This window comes from Tamandua tetradactyla, chromosome 5 (genome assembly GCF_023851605.1).
Source record: "Tamandua tetradactyla isolate mTamTet1 chromosome 5, mTamTet1.pri, whole genome shotgun sequence".
NCBI classification, from domain to species: domain Eukaryota; kingdom Metazoa; phylum Chordata; class Mammalia; order Pilosa; family Myrmecophagidae; genus Tamandua; species Tamandua tetradactyla.
The window spans coordinates 69,704,624-69,725,756 of record NC_135331.1 but is presented as its reverse complement, the minus strand read 5'-3'; the positions used below and the strand labels follow the sequence as shown (position 1 = coordinate 69,725,756).

Below are 21,133 nucleotides of genomic sequence, written 5' to 3'. Positions count from 1 at the left end.
TACATATCATTAGCAAACAGCCTATGAATGTATTATATTCTTCCTCAATAGTTAATAATTTTCACCTTAATTTTTCATTGTCTCGCCTTCATAGAAAAAAATCTTGCAGTGCATGCTGAGTTATTCTCTAATGCCAACAGTTAAATGTGTTCTTTAACTAATAGTCTTTAACATTAAAACTTTCCAACCACCTAATTCTCTATAACAACCGTGTAAAACTTTTGGAGCGATCAATAGATTGGTATTAAATCTTGTGTTTCCTCACAAAATTTTGACTGGCTTTGCCTAAGACAAGCAAAGTTAATATGTGCTTAAACAGATTTGAGGAATGACTAAATATAACAATCAGTTCATCAGAGACACACTGTAAAAGAAGAGACTTTCAGGCTAAGTAAGGGTGTTTTCCTGGGTTGGGCTTTGAGAACTGCCTGATAAAATTCTACCCACTGCTACATTAGCATGCACAGTGCCCTTCTCACAATTAGGAAACAAAGGGAGCATTAACACCAGAAGCCATACAAGTACCATGAAAGATCATTTAACCTAGGACTAAGGATGCAAAATGAAGAGATTCTGACCAGTGAAGTACCAGAGCAATCCCAAATCGGGATGGACAACTTTGTCTCCAAGATAATGTACTAAGTTTGAGAAGGAAGATATTACCACCGGCCCACCAGTTATGAACAGAGTGAAACAATAAACATTTCATTCATACTCTCTTCCATTCATACTCTCTCCAAACGTTTTTATAATTCACCGAAGAAAATAACTAAGGAAGCGCAATGCCTATATTTTTCTCTTCTGTGGCCAACCTCATGCCACCTCCTCTAGGAGCAAATGATTTTGTTGAGACACAAGGTATAAAGTAACTAATACAATAAACACTATAGTCAAAAGGTAAACTATGGGGGTACACGAGGAGGAGAGCATGAACGGTAGGATCAGTGGATGCTTCGGGAAACTTCAGTAGGGCTGGAAAGGCCATCCTCTTAAAGGGATGGCTTCTGAGTCAACCTTCAAGGAAGGATACAATCTAGGCCAACAAGTAAATTTAGAAGCCAAAACTAGGCTGTCTTAAACTCTAAATATTTAAGACAATCAGGCATACTGATATAAGGTTTTGCTTTACAAAAAATAAAACAAAACAAATAGTTGAAATTAAATGTATACACTGAAATGGAATGGTGTATTCATCACCATGATCATTTTTACAATATTTGCATCACTCTAGAAAAATAAAGAGAAAAAGGAAAGAACTTATACATCTCATATCCCTTACCCCTCCCTCTTCAATGGCCACTAGTATTTCAATTTACCCGTTTTATTTTATTTCTTATTCCCTGTATTATTTTTTATCCATATTTTTACTCATCTGTCCATATCCTGAATAAAAGGAGCATCAGACACAAGGTTTTCACAGTTAAACAGTCACACCATAAAAGTTCTGTCTTTATACAATCGTCTTCAAGAATCAAGGCTACTGGAACAGTTTCAAGGACTTCTCTCCAGTCACTCCAATACACCATAAACTAAAAAGGGGTTATCTATATAATGCATAAGAATAATCTTCAGGAAAATCTCTTGACTCCATTTGAAATCTCTCAGCCACTGAAACGTCTCATTTCCCTCTTCCCCCTTTTGGTCAAAAAGGCTTTCTTAATCCCATGATGGCAAGTTCCGGCTCATCTCAGGATTTCTGTCCCACATTGCCAGGGAGATTTACACCCCTGGGAGTCATGTCCCATGTAGAGGGGAGGGTAGTTTTACCTGCTGAGCTGGATTAGAGAGAGAGAGAGAGAGGTCACATGTAAGCAAGATAAGAGGTTCTCTGGGGATGACTCTTGGGCATAATTATAAGTAGGCTTAGCCTAACCTTTGCAGGAATAAGTTTCATAGGGGTGAATCCCAAGATTGAGCACAGTCTTACTTTTAATTATTTTTAATTATTCTACAGTATCTGTGAAAAGTATCTTTTTACATGTACTTGCATAGTAGGTACTTTCAGAACTATTCTCCTTTCTCATATATTCAGAGTTGCTGTATAGTTAAAAAAGCTTTTTTTAAAAACTGAAATATTAATTTTGAAATAAGTAGAAACAAGGAATCAGAGATATGTGCTGAGTATTTTGTTCACTTTTCTTCCACAGCAAAACTATAACAATATATTTTAATAACCAAACAATTTTAATCTACTTGTAAAGAAATTATGTCCCCTCGGGAAAGTAAAGAGTCTAAGGAGCAATAATAATGTGCAAATACAAAAAGTGACTTATGAAATGGTGGACAATAACACTCTTTGTTTCATAAAGATAGTTCACAAAGAAATATATTACTCTAGCCATAGAATTTAGACATCAAAAAGAATTCACTCCAAAAAATCCTGAGGCAGTAACATGTGCCTTCAATCTTAACAAATGACTATGGAAAAAGACATATTCATTTCCTTTCAGGGTGAATAAAATTGTGAATGTCCAGAGGCAAATAAATCACCTGCATTCAATCCAACAATTATTTCCTGACACATACTGTGCAAAGCATTGGATACTCAGATAAGAAAAAAAGATGCTAAACAGTACGATTCATCTATACAGTCCTAAAATAGATAAGTCCTAGTAAGTGCTGTTACAGAAATCAGAACAAATTTGGATTGCAGAAATCAGCACAAAGTATGCTTTATCTAGATTTTTTTCTTGCTCTGTGACTCAAGAGAATGGTCACTCATATATCTTCTCCAGAGAATCATGGACCCTTGGAAAGATCTTTGTGTTAGAGTCTCAAGAGGCCACCTCTCAGAGCCCCAGAGTGTGAAGGCTACATTCAAGGTTACATGCTTTGTCTGCTTTAAAAAACCCTCTAAAAAAGCGATATTCATCCTCCATGAAGGAATACTCAGCCATATGCCTCAGGCTAATGAAGTAAATCAGCCTGATGTCAATGGTAGGTAGTTTTACTCTTTATCATGTCTTCTTATTCAGTTTAACAAGTATTTACTGAGAATATACTACGTGCCTAGAATTCTTGCTATCCTGTGGCCAAGACACAAGAATGAGCAGCTAGAGAATGAGGGACAAATGGTTAAACAAGGGAGCATCTTTGACTTACCTGCATGGGTGCTTTTATATATTTGAGGAGAGACTATTAAATGAATTAGCCTGAGGATGGCAGCATAAGGGAGAGTTAAGGGAGCACACGTGGAGAGAGATGAGAAGGAACTCAGTCAGCACCAGTGGTCTGGCAGCTGCTTGACATGGGACCTCTCATTTAACTCCCTTAACAACTTGTTTTTCATGAAGGAAACCAAGATGCAGCATGATCAAATTTTACAACTAGTTATGATGCAGAACCAAGATTTTCATACTGGACTGTACTTCTCTAAAGTTTTCAATATGTGGAGAATTGTACAGAAATCAGATAGGTTAAGAAGTAAATATATAAAAATGAACTGTGAAAATTAGGGTATTTGGGTTGTTAAGAGACATGAAAGGATTCGAGATACAGGCAACATTTACTGAGTATCTGCCCATGTGCTTTAATCCTCTCTATTTGAAAGGAGTCAACACATATTAAGTTCCTAGAATGGCATCTGACACATAATGAAAGCAAAATCATACCCAGCTCTAAGTTCTATTATTATTATCATCTCACTGAATCCTCCCAACAACCCTATGAGGAACATACAGTCATCCTCCCCCTTGTACACATAAAATGAATGAAGCTCAAAGTTACACCAACTCCTTCCTCCAAGGTTATGAACTTGGGGTGGGAGGGAGAGTGGGGGTAGAGGGTAGCTCTTTTAAAAACACTTATATACCAAGTGGCTTTTCTCTAACTACCAGAAAAGGAAGGTATTTCCCCTTACTAAACTGAAATGCTCCCCAGGAATTTTAATAAACTCCTTGTTTCTGACTCTTTTTCTTCTGAACTCCCTTACTGGGCAGTAAGCCACAAGAATCAAAAGAGGAGCTTAAAAGGCAGGAGGCACAGGAAAAATTAAAAAGGGCTGCTCCAGATGGCCAGGGATGATCCAGGAAGTAGACAGAGCTGAATGTACACGTGGGCACACATGAACACACATACACGTACACAGGCGGGATGCCTGGCAGCCAGCTAGCTGGAGTGGCAAGGAGCACTAAGTGAGCTAGCTAGACACAGAAGCCTGGGATGAATGAACTGTGAAACTGGACTCAAGCTCAATATTTAACTTGCCAACATGTCCCAAATGGGCTCCCAGGCCATACCAGGAGGAGGGCCATCCCTCCTCCCAGGGAAGGAGTCTAGATAAGACCGATCTTGCAAGCAGTGAACAAGGAGAAGAAAAAGGTCAGTCAACACAAAGCAGTTGCATGGACAGAAGGCAATGAGGTCAGCCTTCTCTCAATTTGAACTTGTGCTCACCCCACCTCTCCCAGCATCACTATTCAATAGCCTGGATTCCAGATCCACCTCTCCTGCAACTACAAGTACCTCCAGGGCAGCTAGGAACATAGAAGGCTCTCAGTCAATGCTGGTTAAATGAACAAAATGAATGAAAAAGCAGGCAAAATAAAACAAAAAACAGCTATTATTAAGCTATAAATAACAAGTTATTTGCGGCTTGATATCCTCCAAGAATATTAACGCATTATAAAAAAATTTCCCCATAACTCAAGTAAATATCTGAGAGCCTACTTTAAAATTTCAGATAATCTGAACCCAGTTTATTGTAGTTCTATCATTCCTGACACTCTTACTTTATTAAATACGTGCGGATTCACCATAGTATTTGTACTGAAAGACCTTAGATTTCCAGTGTAAATTCTTCTACTTCAATTCCAAAAGAGGCTGAGTGGTTGTAATTTATTCATCACCTGCCAGAAGTACAAAAGCCTTAGCTCTCACTTTCCCTTCAAGTACTAACTCCTCACTCTGCATTTTCTACTATTGTGAATGTGATGAAAGAGGAGAAGGATGTTTGTTCTTCATATAGAGTAGAGATCTGAAACACTGGGACTGTACTTTCCCCTAGGTTCTTCCCGTTTTCTTTAGCATTATGGATGAAACTCCCTTAACCAGGACCCATGTAGCACAAGAAAAAAAGCCAAAATTAGAATAAAAGAATGTTAGAACAGAAACAGAAGAGTTATAGGAAAAAGTAATCAAACATTCTGTTTTATAGAGGAAGTTAAGTTACTTGACTTAAAAATTATGGCAGAATTGAATATCATGCATCTCCTGACTATACCCTAGAAAAGCCATGTTTTAATCCTAATTCCATTTTATAAAGGCAGCCGTTTCTTCTAATCCCTAATCAGTACTGTATGCTTGAAACTTTAATCAGATCATCTTCCTGGAGATGTGATTCCATCAAGAGTGGTTGTTAAACTGGATTAGGTGGAAATGTGTCTCTACCCATTCCAAGTGGATCTTGATTATTTTACTGGAATTCTATAAAAGAGGAAACAGTTTGGAGAAAGGAGGAGATTCTGAGAGAGCAAAATGTCATAGCCATGAGAAGCAGAGTCCACCAGCCAGCGACCTTTGGAGATTAGGAAGGAAAATGCCTCCTGAGGAGCTTCATGAAACAAGAAGCCAGGAGAGAGAAAGCTAGCAGACGATGATGGCGTGTTCGCCATGTGCCTTCTCACTTGAGAGAGAAACCCTGAACTTCACTGGCCTTCTTGAACAAAAGTATTTTTCCCTAGATGCCTTAGATTGGACATTTCTATAGACTTGGTTTAATTGGGACATTTTCTTGGCCTTAGAACTGTAAACTAGCAACTTATTAAATTCTCCTTTTTAAAAGCCATTCCATTTCTGGTATATTACATTCCAGCAGCTAGCAAACTAGAATATTGTCTTTCCAATTTAATGATTAAAACTGTGTTTGAAAACACTAAACCTTAACTTCTCTTTTGTCTTTACATCTGCAATGGCTAACCCATTGGGGAAATAATTTTTGCCCTTTCCAGTGGTTCATTACTATGAATGCTCTGAGACAACAAATCCTATAGGTTTAAGACTAGCTCCTTTTGCCAAAACCAAGTTTAGTTTTGTACCCAATGGAAAAATGATTGGTAAGTTTCTAAACACCCTTTATGTAATAGCAAAGAACTATCCTTGGTTTTATAATAGCTAATCTCTCCTGGATCAAAAAAATACATTTCTTGAAAATCATTTCATTAATTTTCTCAAGTAGTTTATGCCAGTGTTTAAGGCCAACCATCCAATTCTGTCTGCATCATAGGTCACCAAAGTTGAGGTTTTGGGTAATTAGGGTAATTCATGAATGGGAAAAAATCCCCAGACCTTTTACTCAGACACTCATTTATACCTAGAAATCTTAAAATGTCCACAAAGGTGTTTGATTTTAACCCACATAGCACCTCAAGCAATGGCTAGGGTATGGACTGAGGGGTGAATGGTTAGAAGCAAGTAAAAATCAGAGGATCACAAGCCAAAGATATTGATATGCCACTGAGGGTGGAGAAGAGGGTAAAAAGACATAGTTTCTCTGTTACGATTCTTTCATGCAAGCACTTCAATGAATTATATAATGCAATAGTGGGGGGGGGGGCATTGGGATGTATTTACTAAGATCGTCCAAATTAAGTATGAAGTCCAGTAAGGTTAAGAGACCTTCCTCTTATCACACTCCAAGTGCCCCAACTTAAGGACACCATGGGACAGACAGATCCATGTTATACAGAGTTAAGCTTCCTAAGATAATACAAAAAGCAAAGAGGCCTCTTTTCAGAGCAGGGGAAGTGCTAAGAAATATAGCATTTAGCCCAAAAGCAAAATAGTAAACTCATTAACAAGGTATAACAATTAAAGGTAACAATATGGCTTACTAGTTATATGTCACTTAATAGTTTATAAAGTGCTTGGTCCAAAACTTAACTTGTATAACATTCAAACGATTCTCTATCATAAGCAACATCACAGCCCTATAATTCTAGATAAAGGGTCTTCAGGAGCGATTAAATAACTTTAAGGTTAGGAGTTTCATATCATCTGAGTACTCTGATGAGAAATGCTATACATTTCCTTATCATGCTTTATTGTGCAACACAAACCTAAGTACCAAGAAGAACCAAATCTGAAGATCAAAAATCACTCTGATGAGGGTGGGCTCTGGCTTCCTTGGCGGGATCTCTGGAAGGTGGGTGGCACTGCTGGGGGTGGGAGGCTCCAGCCATGGGCCTCTGGGACTCCCTCACTCCGCAGCAGGCCCATGACAGGGAATCTGCCAAGTCAAGGACAAGCGCGCTGGATCCGGCGCCAAGGTCCTCCTTGGAGCCACTGAGGAGAGCGAGGCTGTTGGCGAGAACCCCATTAACGGGTGTTACCTCATCTCAGACCTTTCGACAGAGTTCTGGGAGCAAGGACAACTTGAACATGGGTAGTACCCCAAGCATGAGGTAGAGATTTGGGGTGAGACTGGACGGGAACAAGAAGTCTTTTCGCTTTTGAATGAGGCAGAATTTTGAACAGATACAGCAGTGAATACCTACCCAGTACAGGGTCCCTGACTACCGCCTACCCATAACCACCTCCCTTATGCCGTGTTACTCAGACAACTTTTCATTTCTTTTATAAATATGTCACAATGCAGTTCTCCAAGATGACTCCTGAAAATGTGACCTCAAGGCTTCTGACAGTAAGGCTCACACTTAAAAAACATTAGCAATACTTCCTTAACATCATTAAGTGTCTAATAAATGTTCAAACTCCACTTTAAAAAAATCTTTTTAAAATCACTCTGGTCTTCCTAATAACTGGGTGGCACATAAGAACACTAGACAAGTGAGAAAAGGTATATCCAGAGGGTAATAATCATCCCATAATGTGTGCCATACATTTGCTTTGGAATAAATGGAAATGCTGCTATAAGTAAGAGAATATTTATCAGGAGACACACTTGACAGTTTAAGTTGAGCTAAACTGAGCTGCTTTCCAGATAAAATAGCCACTGAGAATCTGCAGGTAGTAACTGCTTCTGTCACTCCAACAATTCTCCATTAATCAGAACAGAAAAGTTGACCAATCACATTTTTTTTAAACTTTTTTTATTAATTAAAAAAAAATTAACAAACAAAACATTGAGATGTCATTCCATTCTACACATACAATCAGTAATTCTTAATATCATCACATAGTTTAATATTCATCATTTCTTAGTACATTTGCATCGATTTAGAAAAAGAAATAAAAAGACAACAGAAAAAGAAATAAAATGATAATAGAGAAAAAAAAAAGACTATACATACCGTACCCCTTACCCCTCGCTTTCATTCACCACTAGCATTTCAAACTGAATTTATTTTAACATTTGTTCTCCCTATTATTTATTTTTATTCCATATGTTCTACTCTTCTGTTGATATAGTAGCTAAAAGGAGCATCAGACATACGGTTTTCACATTCACAGAGTCTCATTGTGAAAGCTATATCATTGTTCAATCATCATCAAGAAACAAGGCTACTGGAACACAGCACTACATTTTCAGGCAATTCCCTCCAGCCTCTCCACTACATCTTGAACAACGAGGTGATATCTACTTAATGCATAAGAATAACCTCCAGGATAACCTCTTGACTCTGTTTGGAATCTCTCAGCCACTGACACTTTGTCTCAGTTTACTCTTCCCCCTTTCAGTCGAGAAGTTTCTCGCAATCCCTTAATGTTAATTCTCAGCTCTATCTAGGGTTTTCCTCAGTCCCTTGATGCTGAGTCTCAGCTCATTCCAGGATCTCTGTCCCACATTGCCAGGAAGGTCCACACCCCTGGGAGTCATGTCCCACACAGAGAGAGGGAGGGTGGTGAGACTGCTCGTCATGTTGGCTGGAGAGAGAGGCCACATCTGAGCAACAAAAGAGGCTCTCTTGGTGGTGACTCTTAGGCCTAAATTTTTTTTTTTTTATTAATTAACGGAAAAAAAGAAATTAACCCAACATTTAGAAATCATACCATTCTACATATGCAATCAGTAATTCTTAACATCATCACATAGATGCATGATCATTGTTTCTTAGTACATTTGCATCAGTTTAGAAGAACTAGCTACACAACAGAAAAAGATATAGAATGTTAATATAGAGAAAAAAAATAAAAGTAATAATAAAAAAAAAAGACAAACAACCACACAGAAAAAAACAAAAACAAAAACAAAAAACCTATACCTCAGATGCAGCTTCATTCAGTGTTTTAACATGATTACTTTACAATTAGGTATTATTGTGCTGTCCATTTTTGAGTTTTTGTATCTAGTCCTGTTGCACAGTCTGTATCCCTTCAGCTCCAATTACCCATTATCTTACCCTGTTTCTAACTCCTGCTGGACTCTGTTACCAATGACATATTCGAAGTTTATTCTCAAATATCGGTTCACATCAGTGCGACCATACAGTATTTGTCCTTTAGTTTTTGGCTAGACTCACTCAGCATAATGTTCTCTAGGTCCATCCACGTTATTACATGCTTCATAAGTTTATCCGATCTTAAAGCTGCATAATATTCCATCGTATGTATATACCACAGTTTGTTTAGCCACTCGTCTGTTGATGGACATTTTGGCTGTTTCCATCTCTTTGCAATTGTAAATAACGCTGCTATAAACATTGGTGTGCAAATGTCCGTTTGTGTCTTTGCCCTTAAGTCCTTTGAGTAGATACCCAGCAATGGTATTGCTGGGTCGTATGGCAATTCTATATTCAGCTTTTTGAGGAACCGCCAAACTGCCTTCCACAGTGGTTGCACCATTTGACATTCCCACCAACAGTGGATAAGTGTGCCTCTTTCTCCGCATCCTCTCCAGCACTTGTCATTTTCTGTTTTGTTGATAATGGCCATTCTGGTGGGTGTGAGATGATATCTCATTGTGGTTTTGATTTGCATTTCTCTAATGGCCAGGGACATTGAGCGTCTCTTCATGTGCCTTTTGGCCATTTGTATTTCCTCTTCTGAGAGGTGTCTGTTCAAGTCTTTTTCCCATTTTGTAATTGGGTTGGCTGTCTTTTTGTTGTTGAGTTGAACAATCTCTTTATAAATTCTGGATACTAGACCTTTATCTGATATGTCGTTTCCAAATATTGTCTCCCATTGTGTAGGCTGTCTTTCTATTTTCTTGATGAAGTTCTTTGATGCACAAAAGTGTTTAATTTTGAGGAGCTCCCATTTATTTATTTCCTTCTTCAGTGCTCTTGCTTTAGGTTTAAGGTCCATAATACCGCCTCCAATTGTAAGTTTCATAAGATATCTCCCTACATTTTGCACTAACTGTTTTATGGTCTTAGACCTAATGTTTAGATCTTTGATCCATTTTGAGTTAACTTTTGTATAGGGTGTGAGATATGGGTCTTCTTTCATTCTTTTGCATATGAATATCGAGTTCTCTAGGCACCATTTATTGAAGAGACTGTTCTGTCCCAGGTGAGTTGGCTGGACTGCCTTATCAAAGATCAAATGTCCATAGATGAGAGGGTCTATATCTGAGCACTCTATTCGATTCCATTGGTCGATATATCTATCTTTATACCAATACCATGCTGTTTTGAACACTGTGGCTTCATAATATGCCTTCAGGCAGCGCGAGACCTCCAGCTTCGTTTTTTCCTTAAGATGTTTTTAGCAATTCGGGGCACCCTGCCCTTCCAGATAAATTTGCTTATTGGTTTTTCTATTTCTGAAAAATAAGTTGTTGGGATTTTGATTGGTATTGCATTGAATCTGTAAATCAATTTAGGTAGGATTGACATCTTAACTATATTTAGTCTTCCAATCCATGAACACGGTATGCCCTTCCATCTATTTAGGTCTTCTGTGATTTCTTTTAGCAGTTTTTTGTAGTTTTCTTTATATAGGTTTTTTGTCTCTTTAGTTAAATTTATTCCTAGGTATTTTATTTAGTTGCAATTGTAAATGGGATTCGTTTCTTGATTTCCCCCCCCGCTTGTTCATTACTAGTGTATAGAAATGCTACAGATTTTTGAATGTAGATCTTGTAACCTGCTACTTTGCTGTACTCATTTATTAGCTCTAGTAGTTTTGTTGTGGATTTTTCCGGGTTCTCGACGTATAGTATCATATTGTCTGCAAACAGTGATAGTTTTACTTCTTCCTTTCCAGTTTTGATGCCTTGTATTTCTTTTTCTTGTCTAATTGCTCTGGCTAGAACCTTCAACACAATGTTGAATAATAGTGGTGATAGTGGACATCCTTGTCTTGTTCCTGATCTTAGGGGGAAAGTTTTCAATTTTTCCCCATTGAGGATGATATTAGCTGTGGGTTTTTCATATATTCCCTCTATCATTTTAAGGAAGTTCCCTTGTATTCCTATCTTTTGAAGTGTTTTCAACAGGAAAGGATGTTGAATCTTGTCAAATGCCTTCTCTGCATCAATTGAGATGATCACGTGATTTTTCTGCTTTGATTTGTTGATATGGTGTATTACATTAATTGATTTTCTTATGTTGAACCATCCTTGCATACCTGGGATGAATCCTACTTGGTCATGATGTATAATTCTTTTAATGTGTTGTTGGATACGATTTGCTAGAATTTCATTGAGGAGTTTTGCATCTATATTCAGTAGAGAGATTGGTCTGTAGTTTTCTTTTTTTGTAATATCTTTGCCTGGTTTTGGTATGAGGGTGATGTTGGCTTCATAGAATGAATTAGGTAGTTTTCCCTCCACTTTGATTTTTTTGAAGAGTTTGAGGAGAGTTGGTACTAATTCTTTCTGGAATGTTTGATAGAATTCACATGTGAAGCCATCTGGTCCTGGACTTTTCTTTTTAGGAAGCTTTTGAATGACTGATTCAATTTCTTTACTTGTGATTGGTTTGTTGAGGTCATCTATTTCTTCTTGAGTCAAAGTTGGTTTTTCATGTCCTTCCAGGAACCCGTCCATTTCATCTAAATTGTTGTATTTATTAGCGTAAAGTTGTTCATAGTATCCTGTTATTACCTCCTTTATTTCTGTGAGGTCAGTAGTTATGTCTCCTCTTCCATTTCTGATCTTATTTATTTGCATCCTCTCTCTTCTTCTTTTTGTAAATCTTGATAAGGGCCCATCAATCTTATTGATTTTCTCATAGAACCAACTTCTGGTTTTATTGATTTTCTCTATTGTTTTCATGTTTCCAATTTCATTTATTTCTGCTCTGATCTTTGTTATTTCTTTCCTTTTGCTTGCTTTGGGATTAATTTGCTGTTCTTTCTCCAGTTCTTCCAAGTGAACAGTTAATTCCTGCATTTTTGCCTTTTCTTCTTTTCTGATATAGGCATTTAGGGCAATAAATTTCCCTCTTAGCACTGCCTTTGCTGCATCCCATAAGTTTTGATATGTTGTGTTTTCATTTTCATTCGCCTCGAGGTATTTATTAATTTCTCTTGCAATTTCTTCTTTGACCCACTCATTGTTTAAGAGTATGTTGTTGAGCCTTCACATATTTGTGAATTTTCTGGCACTCCGCCTATTATTGATTTCCAACTTCATTCCTTTATGATCCGAGAAAGTGTTGTGTATGATTTCAATCTTTTTAAATTTGTTAAGACTTACTTTGTGACCTAGCATATGGTCTATCTTTGAGAATAATCCATCAGCACTTGAGAAAAAGGTGTATCCTGCTGTTGTGGGATGTAATGTCCTATAAATGTCTGTTAAGTCTAGCTCATTTATAGTAATATTCAGATCCTCTACTTCTTTATTGATCCTCTGTCTAGATGTTCTGTCCATTGATGAGAGTGGTGAATTGAAGTCTCCAACTATTATGTTATATGTGTCTATTTCCTTTTTCAGTGTTTGCAGTGTATTCCTCACGTATTTTGGGGCATTCTGGTTCGGTGCGTAAATATTTATGATTGTTATGTCTTCTTGTTGAATTGTTCCTTTTATTAGTAGATAGTGTCCTTCTTTGTCTCTTTTAACTGTTTTACATTTGAAGTCTAATTTGTTGGATATTAGTATAGCCACTCCTGCTATTTTCTGGTTGTTATTTGCATGAAATATCTTTTCCCAACCTTTCACTTCCAACCTATGTTTATCTTTGGGTCTAAGATGTGTTTCCTGTAGACAGCATATAGAAGGATCCTGTTTTTTAATCCATTCTGCCAGTCTATGTCTTTTGATTGGGGAATTCAGTCCATTAACATTTAGTGTTATTACTGTTTGGATAATATTTTCCTCTACCATTTTGCCTTTTGTATTATATATATCATATCTGACTTTCCTTCTTTCTACACTCTTCTCCATACCTCTCTCTTCTGTCTTTTCGTTTCTGACTCTAGTGCTCCCTTTAGTATTTCTTACAGAGCTGGTCTCTTGGTCACAAATTCTCTCAGTGACTTTTTGTCTGAGAATGTGTTAATTTCTCCCTCATTTTTGAAGGACAATTTTGCTGGATATAGGAGTCTTGGTTGGCAGTTTTTCTCTTTTAGTAATTTAAATATATCATCCCACTGTCTTCTAGCTTCCATGGTTTCTGCTGAGAAATCTACACACAGTCTTATTGGGTTTCCCTTGTATGTGATGGATTGTTTTTCTCTTGCTGCTTTTAAGATCCTCTCTTTCTCTTTGACCTCTGACATTCAAACTAGTAAGTGTCTTGGAGAACGCCTATTTGGGTCTAATCTCTTTGGGGTGCACTGCACTTCTTGGATCTGTAATTTTCGGTCTTTCATAAGAGTTGGGAAATTTTCAGTGATAATTTCTTCCATTAGTTTTTCTCCTCCTTTTCCCTTCTCTTCTCCTTCTGGGACACTCACAACACGTATATTTGTGTGTTTCATATTGTCTTTGAGTTCCCTGATACCCTGTTCAAATTTTTCCATTCTTTTCCCGATAGTTTCTGTTTGTTTTTGGAATTCAGATGTTCCATCCTTCAAATCACTAATTCTATCTTCTGTCTCTTTGAATCTATCATTGTAGGTATCCATTGTTTGTTCCATCTTTTCTACTTTATCCTTCACTTCCATAAGTTCTGTGATTTATTTTTTCAGTTTTTCTATTTCTTCTTTTTGTTCAGCCCATGTCTTCTTCATGTTCTCCCCCAATCACATCTTTTCAGTCCAACACCTCAGTCCAGCTCCTTGGTGTGGAAATGTAGGCAAATTATGGCGCCAATATACAGAATAGAGCCTTCTGTAGTTAACCAAACAGGTGAGGAGCACAGAATTCAACACAAAATAAAACCTTTATTTATACAGAATTCGTTATTTTCCAAGACTTTCACATATACTTACTTGATAGCCAGGATAGCTTCCTCAGGGAAGAGTACAGCTATCCTTTCAAGAAACTGAGACACAGACTGAGGTAAGGAAGTTGTTCAAGTATAAGTTGTTCTACTAGCATAAAGTAGAACCCATACATGGAAAACTGTGAAGCCCACGTTCATTCTCTTGCTGTGGTATCCCATTCTGATGATGAGACCAGGCATGAGGCACTGAGAAATCTACAGTTGTGTCATTTCCAGAGGCAATGAGAGCAGTGATTCTTAACTTCAAATGTATCATTATTACTTGCCAATGGGAGTCATTATACTATATTCTAGGGCCTTAACCAGATTCATGGACCCTGAGTGCTGGGGGAAGATGGACAGAATTCAGAGGAAACAAACTCAGAAAAGAAATTACATCTCTATTTTCACCAATTTTGAACTGAAATTTAGTATTTCCCTTATTATGAATGCAGGCAGCAAACTGTAGCAGCATTGGCAGTACAGCTTTGTTACTACCCAATCACAGCATTTACATATCACATTATAGTGTTACAAAAATATTAACAATATTTATGGTCAACACAACCTCAAAATCATTGCAGTTATTAGACCTGATGCAAGGTATTGCTAATGTGCTAATAAAGAAGCACGGAAATTACTTTATTTGATTTTAGTATTTGACAATCGTACTTCAAAATAATTGGTTCCTTTATCTCAACGAATTTTATATTTTACATTAAAAATGCTTCACCAGGCTCCCAATGGGCTCGACAGCACAAAGTGGCACAAACATGATTAGGAATCCATGCCAACAATTCATATAAGTTCAAGTTTGTGATCCTTATGGGTTTCAAACAATGCACTGGAATAGAAAGTCCATTCAACTTTGGTAGTTTGTTTCTCAACAGGTAAGGCAAACGAATTTTTCTAAAAAAATTTATGACATGCAAAATACGGATTATTAATTATTTCACTGCATATAGGGCTTATGCAATAAAATAAAATGTGTATAATTTCATAGTGTAACCCTAATGATTCAGAAGCCATTTTTAGATGTGACACCGTCTCAATATTGGTGTTATGAAAACCAATTATCATTTTTTTCTATATAAGTGAAGAATAATGTTCTGGTAAACAGAATGCTAGATACCACAGGAACATGCCAAACCATTTTGGTACTAACTGCTTTTGGAAACTTATATTTTCCCACTTGATTTCCCTTTTAAGGAACAATATGAACAGTAAAGGATAATAACCTAGTTTTACATTTGAAGGAAATCTCAGAACCTCAAACATTTTTCTTTTCCCTCCTCCCTCCACAAGATAAAATGACATCATTCATGCAAATTTTGGTAAATCCTATTAAGTGCAGGGTACGTTTCCAGGCACTGGGGATCCAGCAGTGAAGAGGAATCAAAAGGACACACAGAGTACCTGCCCCATGGGACTTAAAGTGAGGAAGACACCTTATGATCAAGTCAGTCAACAAGTGCTATACCCCAGTAAATAATAATATCCCTAAAATTACACAAGGAGTTTGAGACAGAGGTCCACCAGTGCTTCCTTCTGCTAATTCTGTGTTCTTCACAATCCCAAGTCACCTCAGAATTAAAGGAAAGAAATCCAAGAGAAAATGCAGAACAGGGAACGCAGAAAGAAGACTAGAAAGAAGAAACTGGTAAAAGAGACATCCTTGGTACAGTTTTCTTTAATTTGGCATTATCAGCCCTATCTGTAATTGCTCTTGAGAGAAAAAAAGCCATAAAATGGAAAATAAATAAAACTGCTGCAAATCAGCAGATAATAGGAACTAAAATAACAGAATGTACATATAGTACTACGTTCTTTCCCATCGCCCTTTGTTCTCCAACGCATACGCTCTGTACACTGTGGAACACTTTCCTAACTTCCCCTAGGAAAAGCGTTCCTCTGAAGGACTTAAGAGTCTTGAAAGAGACTCCAAGTTCTCTCACGGTTGGTTGAGAAATGGGTCTGACTTTTAGTCTCTCAGGGCAAAGGACAATTCTCCATGTTCCTTTCTGGCTCATCATTTTCAAAATGCTGACGGAGATGCAAAGCATTCATTTAATCCCAGTTTGTGGTGACCAAAGATAAGCAGTTGAAGCTTAAATTTACAGCTTAGCTTGGCTGAGCAAAATGGGGAGAAAACACATGGTTTTCACTTAAACTGCCCCATTATTTCTATACCAGGGATTCTGCTTTCTGGCCAAAAATTAAATACATTCCTCAACACACCTCTTGTCTTTCCCAGATGGAGGGAAGTAATATATATTTAATTTCAAGAGCAACTGATCCATTAACTAATTCCTTAATAAACAGGATGACATTAAATACGTACCACTGCTACACAAAAATGCTAATTTTGACTACTAATTTAAAGTGTTAAGTTTTCACCAATTAATTTGACAAAATAAGAGTACTTTCCCAGATGACAGAACATAAATTTGAGTGCTTCACTCACTTGTGCTTTTCTTTTGTTATGCTTTTTAATCTTTGGGATTAACATGAAGTTTTCCTTATAACATTTTAAAAAGATCAGGTTGATCTTGCTGTTTTCCAATCATCAGGTATTCTGTTACTCTAATTGAACATGCATATCTTTGAGGCATATATATATATATATAAGCCTCTTCCATACTTAATTTCAGCTTACAGAGGCAAAGACAAATGGCTAGGGATGGGGAGAGAACTGTTTCCATGTTGCAGGGTCTGAAGCATCACACTGAGGAGAAGCATTTGAACTGGAAGAGTGACTGAACTGTCAGACAAAGAAAAGGCTCCAGAGTAATCCAGGCAAAGGAAATAATGTACACAAAAGTATGTAGTGAGAAAAGGCTGATGTATCCAGGGAACAGAAGATCAACACAGTAGCAGTGTGGACAGCAGGTAAAGGTGGGCCTCAAAAGGCAAGCAGGGGATGATGAAGCATCCCATACACTATGTGACAGAACTTCAACTCTATATTACATGAAATGTACACCCCATTCCAGAGCTGAACAAGAAAGCCATTACATATTTTAAGAAAAGGACTGTGGGTATAAGATGTAGAATTGATGGAAGGGTGGGGGTGGGGCAGGATGGAGCTAGTACTGATCATTTCTCACATACATATCTAGCCTGGAGGGGATTTTAAAAAAGGACAAAGTGATTCTTTCTTCCCACAATGAAATGACAGCAATGTATTTCCTACATTGTACACCTACTGACAGCATCTCTAGGTGCTGACAAGTCTTCTAAGGAATTTTATCCTTGGCTCCAGCCCCATCATTTATTTGAAATATGTTTGCTGCCAGACTCAAAGAAGAGGTTACACATTCATCTACTAGCTTTCCAAGTAAATTTTCTTCATATTACAATCCATTTGTGTCAGACATTTCACTGTTGCATATCACTAAGGATCTAATACCAGCACTGAAGGTCACTTAACTCTGAGTTCATCTTCTGGTCAGGGAGCCCCAACATACACAGAGTTGAATAAATGCTTTATGACCTGCTTCTTTCTCTTTTTCAATCCAAGCTCCAAATTAGTCCTTCCTACTATTCTTCCAATGTATCTTCTAGTATTTTCTTCCATAATTCTTAGTTGAAAAGGTGTTTCACTACGCTTCCATCAACCATTTTATGTAAGTGAGTTTATAGCTTTTACCCACATTACTTGGACAGAAGTTTTTGGATAGAAGTTTTTTTAATAGACATTTTCTAGAATCAGAACTCTATGAAGATCTAAAATTCTCCACCTTCATTAGGACTCCAAATAAATACTTTGTGGTTAGTAGAATCACAGCCACACCATGGCAAGAAAAAGCACATTGCATTTTCTCAAATTTTCAACTTTTAGGCGGTACTCTTTAAATGGAACTTACTATAAAAGGAGGTGCTATTTCTGCTATCATAATGGTGAGAATAGAATGAAACACTTCTTCAAAATAAACGAGCAAGGGACAATGGAATTCTACATATGTCAATTGACTGATGACAGGACTATGAGCCATCATCTCCCATTCTTGCTCTAAGGGGCTGTTCTGTGACTTTTTCTCCCTCTGGAGATTCTCATTTACAAAAACTTGTGTAAAACACATAATTTATTTGCAACAGTGTAAACACTGGCCAATAATCTGGCTTCTCAAAAAAAGCTCAATTGGCTCAAATAAAAGTAAAGATGGAAAAAGTGAAATTATAGTGGCTGCAATATGCTTCAGAAAGTGAAGAAATGGCTAAGTTTTTACTTGAGAGAAAGATAAATCTTTGATTCCTGCCTGTACTTTAGCAATTTTCCTATGTAGCTGCCAATTTTTTTCACCCTAAAAAATCATTAAGAACTGAAAATTATAGACTTTTAAACCACTTTAAAAGCAAAAACAGAGAAAAGAGAAATTAAAGAAAACTACATCTGCATGGAAATAACAAAAAGGGAAAAACGTTATCAAAGTTTTTATCATCTCTAGGTCATAAAATTACAAGTATTTTCTTTTCTATACTAATTTTCTTTCTAGTCTCCGCCCCTCCACCCCACCCTCTAATGAGCATAGGATGTTTTCACAATCAGGAAAAAAGAACAACAGAGACAGAAGAGAGAAAAGCTGTTGTTGCAGTTATCTGGAGAGGTAGTTGAGCAGGAAGCAGCAGGAAGGTGCGCATATTGCACCAGGCCTAGGACAAAAACTAAGGCATACACAGATACCCAAAATATAACAGGCACACTGAACATTGTATACCTTTATCCAGGCATGCAAGTATAATTTAACCTCAATTTTTTTTTATCCTTACAGCAAATATCTGAGATTGCTACTACCATCATTTGACTTAAGAGGAAACCTAAGTTCAGAGAAATTTATGCATAAACATACAAGTTCTCACATCATATTCAGCAATTCCCCAAACTATGAAGAAATGTGACTCCCATAACAGAAGGCAGGGCCTATTTACATTAACAGGTCTCCTTTGATATTTTTACTAAATAAGCCTGTCAATATTTGTATTCCCAGCAAACTGCGGTACAGATAGAAGGAAATCTCCAAGTCAGGGGACTCTATGAATGAATGAATCACCACCAAATGGTCGAGTGTGAAACCCAACTGGGCTGGTAGTCCTGCTGCGTGTCCCTTCCTCCAGCTCTCTGGCCCATTAAGTGGCAAGACACAGGAGGCATCATCTGGTGGCTTCACTTGTAACTAGACTGAAGAAACAGGTCAGACCCTCAATGAGTACTTCCTCACCACAAAAATGTTGACAACCTTTATATTATCATGACTAAATTAACCCCTGGAAAAAAAGTTTTTCAAGTCTCAACATAGAAGCTTTTGGAACAATGACTGTGCCCATAGTGAATGGAGAAACCATCAAATGGTTTACCTGTGATATATAACCTGGTGGCACGTGGATAGGAGGAATGGATCCATTGGGTGACATCATGGGAACTTCAGCAGGTCCTAAAAGAGGTAAGAGTAAGATATTAACAACTGAAGAATGAACATCCGTCAAAATAATCATTCATATTTCAAGGTACTGCCAATACTGAAGAGAATTAACCACTTTGACTACCTTTGATGACTTCTTCAATGACTGCTACACTCTGCCTAAAACCTGAAATCATGAGGTGAAGGAAATTCGCCAGCTTTTTAACTCAAGGAGAGATGGTGGGGGTGGGGACTATGAGCAGCTTCACAACTACTTTATGATTCTCAAAGTCTCAATAAAGAATAGTCTAAAAAAATAACAGATATCATGCGGGAGACCCAGGTTCAATTTCCAGACCATGCACACACACACAAAAAGAACGCATAAAAATTTTTTTGGCATTTTAAGTAAATATAATATTAATAAATGCTTTAATGAACCAATTGTGAAATGAGTTTATCACTTCTGATTTAAAAACTTCCTACCAATTTTGGTTCTATAATTTTAGATTATTATTTTCAGTAAGTCTTTATAACATGCCATTATTCTGAAACAAAAACCTTCAAAACAATCCAAATCACCCGGATTTGGTATGTCTCTTATGTTGTATTGCAGGTTGTGAAAATAGGTCATATTTTTAATTAGACCCTATATGGAATACTCACGTCAAATTTACTTGGATTATTTTAAAGTAAACTATTAAATTAACAATGGGTTAATTTAAAAATATTAAAGTCAATGAACGTTAATCACACATCTAAGACAAACAATGAATGGCGAGTTAACACTCACAGCAGTTATTTAGTGTGTTAATACTTAATTACAAATAAACAGATTGCCTAACATCAACATCGATTTATGACAGCCTTCCAAAGAGCCTATGATTAAATAATTTCCCTAGAAGTACAAGAACCCCACGGTCACTAGGGTTAGAAAATGTTTTCTTCTTGGCCTTCATTTCAAGAGTAGCCAAATGACTTTAACATGCCTGTTCCTGCTTCCTCTTGTCCCTGTCACCAAAACTCTTCCAAAGGGCATTGTGAAATATATATACCCAAAATTCAACTGTGCTTAGGAATTCCAAGGTTTCTATCTTTTCTGAAATAAACTGTTGCACCCTCAAGCATTTGGAATTTAAAAGTTAGTGAAATAAAATCCCACTAATAATACTGTTATGAGAAAAGGTACCAGTGAAATTAATGCCTCTCTTCAACTGTTTGGGCTTGAGACCTTCATGATAGTATTAAAATCCTTCCCTAATTAAAGCACAAACTTCCCTTTTTAAACTTCTAAGATTAGGATCCTTTTTTTATATATAAAATTGATACACTCATGGCACACAAAACTTAAAATTTAGCTTAGAATATAGTGAAGAATGTCTCTCTTCGTGTTCAAACGCCAAAGTAACCATGTGATAGGAGGGGGGTCGGGTAGGAGGGGGCAAGACACATTTTTCTTTAATAACCAAGCTCCTACTTGACTACTGGGAAATTAACAGACTATCACATTTTTTGAAA

The 21,133-nt window shown here is 37.1% G+C and overlaps 1 protein-coding gene across 12 annotated transcripts in view; it reads right to left on the bottom strand.

The window, feature by feature from the left end:
• The window catches only part of FNDC3B (fibronectin type III domain containing 3B), a 397,533-nt gene that overhangs the window by 161,715 nt on the left and 214,685 nt on the right, over positions 1–21,133 (bottom strand). For all 12 annotated transcript variants that reach the window (XM_077161045.1, XM_077161048.1, XM_077161055.1 and 9 more), the window contains one exon: positions 19,572–19,648. In XM_077161045.1, coding sequence (XP_077017160.1) covers positions 19,572–19,648 — 77 coding nt within the window. The remainder of the gene's footprint in view (positions 1–19,571; positions 19,649–21,133) is intronic.